We start from the raw sequence: 7,586 nt of genomic DNA, 5'->3' as shown, positions 1-7,586 counted from the left end.
AGAGACTAAAATGGGCAGGAAGAAGAGAGCAGTGCACCAGCACTGACTGAGAGCTCCATCGGGAGGAGACAGAGCACGTACAGTAGTAACCCCATTATCTGTGGATCTGTATTACATACACCAATCAGCCATAACATTATGACGAGGGTCTGAAATTCACTTTTCTCACTTCCTACCACTGTGGCAGACAAGTATTTTTTTTTTTCATCTGCCACTCAGAATTTTGATCTGCCACTTTTGAAATCTCTGCGCTAAATGAAGGAATAACATTTTTGATCTGCTGTCATTCAATGTTCGATATATTTTACACAAAAAACATTATATGCACGATAAATTGCAGTGTTCGAATTAAACCGTGGAGGGAGGGTACTGTACACAGTACTGTACTGTACTTTGTTATTGTCATCTATAGTGGTTGTTTGCATAAAAACACACAATTCAAATGATTATAAATGGTTAAATAGTTGCTTTGATTAAAAACGATCTTGGAAAGTTGTTAGGAAGTCAAACAGGTCGTAATTCTCTCTCTAATATCTATTTTATATTGATGTGAAAACATCTCCTTCAAACAACTGGATTTATTCAAGTTTCTCACCAAAAACTTTTACGAGATTACATTTGAACACATCATGCTAACGTTTTAATTTACCTTCACCCAATAGTCATTTTTCCTGAGCAGGCTTTGAACGCCTCATAATAATAACTCAATGGCACCTCCGTTAACGCACACTGATGGCACATGCACAGTGCATGATTGGGCACAGGTGATAAGGGGAGGAGGCATGCACAGAGGCATGGCTTTTTTTACAACGATCATCTGTGTGTAAAAAACTAAACCTTGTTACTGCGGAGGTACTGATCTGCCTCAGAGCTTTTCAGATTGTTCATCACTTCACCGTCTTTAGCAACGGAGTCAATAACGTAGCTAAATATGCTAGTGTAGGTTATCTGAGGTTACTTCTTCAGGTCTTCCTCTCATCCCTCCACAGTAGAAGGCAGAGCTATGATCACATTATCCTGTTCGAGCTTTAATAGGTGGTGTTCACACGTTTTACTAGATTTTTAATATAATCGGGGGAGACCGTAGCTTTGGTCTCCAGGACCGGAGTCTCTGCTGTACTCTGCTCCTCTGCCTGCCTTCACTCACACACCGCGCTCGTTCTCTCTCTCTCTCTCCACCTCTCACGTGCATGCTGCTCACTCCACACTGCAGAAGAGTTAGTTTAGCTCTGAGAATATCTAGTGAATGTGTCTCCTCACTGTTTTGAGCGATGCTCCTTCATGTCTATGTAGAGCGAGCACAAGCGCGAGCAACAGGACGCTGACTTTAGTTGACTTAACGGCCACAGGTGTCGCTGTTAACAAGCAACTTCTGATTCTTACAAACAGTCCCTTTAAAAAAACACAATGACATATTGTGTCTGGTGGTGAAAAGACAATGGTGTTTATGTATGTAATTTACTTTAAATTCTGTATAATTATTCCACATGTTTTGCATGTTTGTATCCACCTGCATCGAGTTGTTCAGGACAGCTCAACACACACTAGTAGCTGTCATCTATATGAGAGGGAACCGGAGACCTTCTGGCACCAGCACGGTTCCCTGCAACTGTTCTATCAAGGGACGGCTAAAAATAAGAGAGCACTGGCACTGGGTCATCCTCTGAAGGAGATTAATTATTTTTGGGAAGGCGGTGTGTGATTGGACAGCAGTGAGAATATATCCATATTCCCTTCATACACAACAACATTAGTGCTAATTGGCACTTTGAGCTCTGCAGGCTGCTCTTCCAGACGTAAAATGCATGTCTGCACACACACACTTCCCTACTATAGTGCACATGATCACACATACAGACTGTCCAGGGTGATATAGGTGTCTGGTGATACATGCACACACATACTCAACAATTCAATCTGTCCTCTCAGCCTCAATAAAAACTGCTATCTGATGCCCTCCTTTTGCTTCTCATGTGTGAAAAAACGGGGCCAGACCCGACGGAAATGTTTCTACACCATCTCCGTATGTCAGACGTGATGTGAAATACACCCGGGGGTTCTCTGTCCTTCTCTGCTGCCCCAGATATATCACCCACACTCACTTTATACCATCCAGCTAATAGTCAGAGTCAAAGTCACCTTTAGCAGGCACACAGAGGGGGTTTACTGCTATTCTGGTCTCACTCTCATAACCCTTCATAGTTGTGATTAATGAGGAGAAATCAGTAACTTATTCAGATGCACTGCTGCTCACCCAGTAATGAATAATTTTATTGGCATTTTATTTTATTTTTCACCACATCACATTCACAATGTCATATTTAGAATCAAGAGGACACCAGAAGCCAAGAGGACCACTGCTATCATATTTCCATCTCGTTGTAATGCTTAGTTTAGCCTCCCAGAGACAGACACGTCGGAAATAAGACTGTCAAAATAAATCTATCGCTGTTTTGATTATTGTTTTTAATTTTTGCTACATACTATACTATGGCTTTTTTTCCTGAAAGTTTTAACATAATTTACTATGACTGTTTTTCATGAAACTTTTTAACATATTATACTATGAAATTTGGGCATACTATACAATGACGTTTTTTCCTGAAATTGTTTAAGTTATTATACTATGTCTTTTTTTCCTGAAATTTTTAACATAATATGTTAAAGATTTCTGGAAAAAGTATAATAGTTATTATAATAGTATAATAATATTATTATACAAGGACTTTTTTTCTGAAAGTTTTTTAACATAATATACTGTGACTTATTTTTATGAAATTACATAATTAAATACATTTTGTGATAACGAATACAAATTAAAAAAAAAAAAAAAGACAACTCTAAAACAACTTTTATTTTGTTGTTACTCCGGTGGTGTCTCAGGTCCTGCTCTCTTCACACATTCAGCTGGTAACTCGCTCCGTGTCGTCTCATGTTGCCACTCTGTGTCTGCAGACAGACTTTAGGTGACTCTGTGTCTCTGCAGACAGACTTTAGGTGACTGTGTCTGCAGACAGACTTTAGGTGACTCTGTGTCTGCAGACAGACTTTAGGTGACTCTGTGTCTGCAGACAGACTTTAGGTGACTCTGTGTCTGCAGACAGACTTTAGGTGACTCTGTGTCTCTGCAGACAGGCTTTAGGTGACTCTGTGTCTCTGCAGACAGGCTTTAGGTGACTCTGTGTCTGCAGACAGGCTTTAGGTGACTCTGTGTTCAATGTTCTGCTAGTTTCATCCTCTTTCTACTCGACATGGAGCCTCTGGACTTCGAAGCGATGAACTACACGGTGGAACCGGCGGCTCCGGGTTACCCGCTATGTGTCTCGTGGAGAACCGCGTCTGAGGGCTCCGTGTTCCACCTCGCTCACATCCTCCTCTTCCTCGGCTTCATGGGCGGCAGCGGCTTCTACGGACTCCTGTACCTCTTCTCCTTCCTCTCTCTGGGCTTCTTCTGCCTCACTCTGTGGGCCTGGACGGACTCCTGCACCACGGACTCCTTCCTCTGGAGCTTCGCGCTGTTCGCTGTGAGTTTGGGTCAGGTCCTGCACGTCTCCTACCGGCTGAGGAGCGTCTCCTTCGGGCGGGACTTCCAGGAGCTGTACGGCTGCATGTTCAAGAGGCTCGGGGTGTCGCTCACTCACTTCGGGAGGATCGTGAACTGCTGTGACGGAGACGTGCACGTCTTAGAGAAGGACCACTGCTTCGCCATGGAGGGGAAAACAGCCATAGACAAGCTGTCGGTGCTGCTGTCCGGCAGGTGACTCTTTATGTTCAATTAAACTGCATTCATGTGGTTTTCCTTCAGGCTAGAGCAGGGGTCAGAGGCCAGGGGTCAGAGGTCAGGAACCTGGAGCTCTAGGGCCACACTGAGGGAAAAAAATATATCTGAGATTTTGAGAATAAAGTCGTAACTTTACGAGAGAAAAAGTCGTAATATTACGAGAATAAAGACATAACTTTACGAGAAAAAGAAGTCGTAATATTACGAGAATAAAGTCATAATATTATTAAGTAGTAATTTTGCGTGCTATCTTCTTTTTCTCTCGTAAAGTTATGTCTTTATTCTCGTAATATTACGACTTCTTTTTCTCGTAAAGTTATGACTTTATTCTCGTAATATTACGACTTCTTTTTCTCGTAAAGTTATGTCTTTATTCTCGTAATATTACGACTTTTTCTCTCGTAAAGTTATGTCTTTATTCTCGTAATATTACGACTTTTTTTCTCGTAAAGTTATGTCTTTATTCTCGTAATATTACGACTTCTTTTTCTCGTAAAGTTATGTCTTTATTCTCGTAATATTACGACTTTTTCTCTCGTAAAGTTATGTCTTTATTCTCGTAATATTACGACTTTTTTTCTCGTAAAGTTATGTCTTTATTCTCGTAATATTACGACTTCTTTTTCTCGTAAAGTTATGTCTTTATTCTCGTAATATTACGACTTTTTCTCTCGTAAAGTTATGTCTTTATTCTCGTAATATTACGACTTTTTTTCTCGTAAAGTTATGTCTTTTTTCTCGTAATATTACGACTTTTTCTCTCGTAAAGTTATGTCTTTATTCTCGTAATATTACGACTTCTTTTTCTCGTAAAGTTACGACTTGTTTTCTTGCAATATTACGACTTTTTTTAGGTTAGAGCAGAGGTCAGAGGTCAGGGGTCAGCAACCTGCAGCTCTCTAGTGGCTGTTTTTTGTTTACATTTTCATTTTTATGTATCATTGTTGTAGACTTTTTTTCTCGTTAATTTATGACTTTATTTTTGTGATATTATGACTGTTTTTGTGGCTCCATTTTTGCCTAAAATGGCTCTTTTGATAGTAAAGGTTGCTGACCCCTGTCCTAGAGTTCGAAAAAGGTGCCGATCTTACAAAATCGTTTTTGCAACAAATAAAGTTGCAAATGTAGTTTTGCTTCTCTTTTTATCACCTCAGGATTGTTTGGTGTTGTTCACACTATACAGATGGAGGATAGGTGCTGTTCTCTTGTAGCCTACAGCTGACCGGGGTGGTATTTATCTCCCAACGTTGTATCCAGTTCTCTTTATTCATCCATGGTTATAAAGGCAGGACACCTGCTGTGACACCGTATCACTGCTTCATGTGTTAGCAGCAGTTTTTTGTGTCCTGTGAGAGTTCATGTTGACTTGCCCTTTATGTTATAGTGGAAAGTGGATTAGTTAATATCAACTACCCTTCCATTTCTCCCTACAGAATCCGGGTGACAGTCAATGGAGAGTTTCTGCATTACATCTACCCTTTCCAGTTTCTGGATTCACCTGAGTGGGACTCTCTCAGACCATCAGAGGAGGGTGTATTCCAGGTCCATTTCATCACATGCATGTGCAAAAAACACATTTCAGTCATTAATAACTAGGGATGTCACAATACCAGAAAGTTTAGCAGTCAATACCAATACCAGTGAAATTCCATGACTCAATTTCTCCTGTCCCAGTTGAAGGATAATTCCATTTCATGATAACTTTGTCCATCTGTTCCCAAATCACAGCAATTACTTTGTGGACAAAACTACAAGATGAGACCCACGTTGTAATAAACTGATTATTAATTATCCTTAAACTGACACGCATGAATCTGCCAGCTTGTTTCCTTTCAGTCTCATCTCTGTCTCATTCTCCACAGGTGACCCTGCGTGCCGATAACCCCTGCCGATACGTGGCGTGGAGGAGGAAGAAGCTCTATCTCCTTTTTGCTAAGCATCGCTACATAGCCAAGATCTTTGCCCTGGTTGTGCGCAATGACATTGCAGAGAAGCTGTACTCCCTCAACGACAAGGCTTTCGACAAGTCCGGGCACCGCTTTGATCTCCGCTTACCAAGTTTCTGTCACATGGGGCCCGAATCAGATGTCTTCCTGCAAGTGCCAGTGCAGGGTGCAAGGACTGCCTGAACACACACACATGCACACATACTGCTCCAAGCCGTAAACACGTAACGGACTCCTTGCATGTAGTCAGTGTCGGTTAAAGTGTGACATTATCTGCACATTGTAGGGTAAGTGATATTCAAGTGATGTTATTTTAAATCTGCTCACATTATCATCAGATCTCAATATGCATATTAGGAAACATGGTGTGTCAAGTCAAGCGGATCCTCTCAAGGGACTGCTACGACGTGTAAGACCGCTGAGGCCTGAGGCCTGGACTACGGAGCGGGATCAGGGGTTAGCGAGGTAACTTCAGGGTTTAACCCTTCAGGGTTTTCCATCCTACGATGATGGTTCACTTCTTACTGGGGTAGATCGCCATGGTAACTGATGCTGAACACCTATCCTGCTCCGGAGCAGGTTATGTTCCAGATAAGACTCGTATAAAAGCACCTCCTACTGACCAATCAGAGCTCGGTGCGCAGATCGTAAGATAATATTACACAAATACAATGAAGTTCCAGTCATAAACCAGACTAAAAACAACACGGTTTAAACTGACAGATGCAGGAAGGACAGCTGGATTCATGGGGGGTGTTTACCGCTTTGAATTATGTTTTTATATTTATTTTTTTACTTGCTCTCAAGTCCGTTTCACACCGACGGACGCAGCTGAAAGAAGGCTGAAACTGCACACAGGCCACATAATTATCAAAGGGAATAATGAAATGTGATCTATTCATCCGTTCTACTTTGAAAGCCGTTCTACTCTTTCACCAGCTGTCCTTCCTGCATTTGGCAGCTTCAACTGTGTTACTATTAGTCTGATAATGTGTTTAACTTCTTTGTATTTGTCTAATATTATAGACATCCTGCTGACTTCATGACGTCAATGTTTGTGATGGGTCATATGCTGCCCAGGGTATCTTCTCGTTATCTGTTTTAACTAACCCTAACAACCGAGATCACGCTAAGTGGTCCTACGATGCTGGTTATCAACTCGTTTAGGCAACCCAGGGTTTCTTAATCTGGATATGAGGCGCTGCTCCCCCCTGTGTGTTGTTAAATAGGTCTTTCAGTAACTGACTGCTTCACCCGCGGTGTGTGAAAGAGAGATACCACAGGTCCTCCTGCTGCTGTAACACTCTATCAACAGATAATAAAGTTATATATCTGACCTAACGTGGACAGCCGGTGAAAAATATCACTTCATTACCAAGGTTGGAACTGAAATAAACAAAGGAATATATGATAAATATTGAGTTAATTGTTGGAGTTATGGAGAAGGTGTAGGATCATATACTTCTTCCAACTTCCTTGCGGACATGGAATACTTATTAATGTTGATTATTTATTAATTTATTGTTTACTGTTCATTTTATTTGTTATTCTTGTTTTGTGTTTTACTGAGGTATTTGTGACATGTTCTAAATAAATAATTAATTAAAAATCAAGTTAAACGAAATGACTGTCCACTCATATTAAACATGAACCCCAACAACTCTTATCATGGCTGCTACTGAGGTACTTCCGGGTCATTTCACTCCGTTAGGAACCTTCCTAAGCAAAAAAGGACTATTCGAACGCAGTCATAGTATAGTATGTCGAAAAATCTCATGAAAAAAAGTCATAGTTTGTTAAAAAAATGTATGAAAAAAGTCATACTATAGAAAAAGAAATTCAAAGTATATTATGTCGAA

At 40.8% G+C, this 7,586-nt stretch overlaps 1 protein-coding gene across 3 annotated transcripts; it reads left to right on the top strand.

Annotated features, from left to right (window-relative positions):
- The first annotated feature begins 2,865 nt into the window (after positions 1 to 2,865).
- On the top strand, positions 2,866 to 7,199 carry popdc3 (popeye domain cAMP effector 3). Of its 3 annotated transcripts, none has more exons than XM_074652603.1 (4): positions 2,866 to 2,997; positions 3,203 to 3,757; positions 5,215 to 5,323; positions 5,644 to 7,199. In XM_074652603.1, the coding sequence occupies exons 2-4, from the start codon at positions 3,252 to 3,254 to the stop codon at positions 5,908 to 5,910; spliced, it is 882 nt and encodes a 293-aa protein (XP_074508704.1). In that variant the 5' UTR covers positions 2,866 to 2,997; positions 3,203 to 3,251; the 3' UTR covers positions 5,911 to 7,199. The 3 variants fall into 3 exon arrangements, with proteins under 3 accessions (XP_074508704.1, XP_074508705.1, XP_074508703.1); XM_074652604.1 differs by having other exon boundaries at positions 2,890 to 2,997; positions 3,112 to 3,757; XM_074652602.1 differs by lacking the exon at positions 2,866 to 2,997 and having other exon boundaries at positions 3,023 to 3,757.
- Positions 7,200 to 7,586: the final 387 nt, after the last annotated feature.

This window comes from Sebastes fasciatus, chromosome 12 (assembly GCF_043250625.1).
Source record: "Sebastes fasciatus isolate fSebFas1 chromosome 12, fSebFas1.pri, whole genome shotgun sequence".
Classification (NCBI taxonomy): domain Eukaryota; kingdom Metazoa; phylum Chordata; class Actinopteri; order Perciformes; family Sebastidae; genus Sebastes; species Sebastes fasciatus.
The sequence above is the reverse complement of the archived record's forward strand: the minus strand, read 5'-3'. Positions and strand labels throughout refer to the sequence as shown.

What these genes read in the sequence shown, in the direction of transcription:
- popdc3 (XM_074652603.1), top strand. Translation starts at nt 3,252, where the DNA reads ATGGAGCCTCTGGACTTCGAAGCGATGAACTACACGGTGGAACCGGCG. An exon ending in TCGGTGCTGCTGTCCGGCAG is followed by an intron (nt 3,758 to 5,214) that starts GTGACTCTTTAT and finishes TTCTCCCTACAG; the next exon opens with AATCCGGGTGACAGTCAATG. An exon ending in CAGAGGAGGGTGTATTCCAG is followed by an intron (nt 5,324 to 5,643) that starts GTCCATTTCATC and finishes CATTCTCCACAG; the next exon opens with GTGACCCTGCGTGCCGATAA.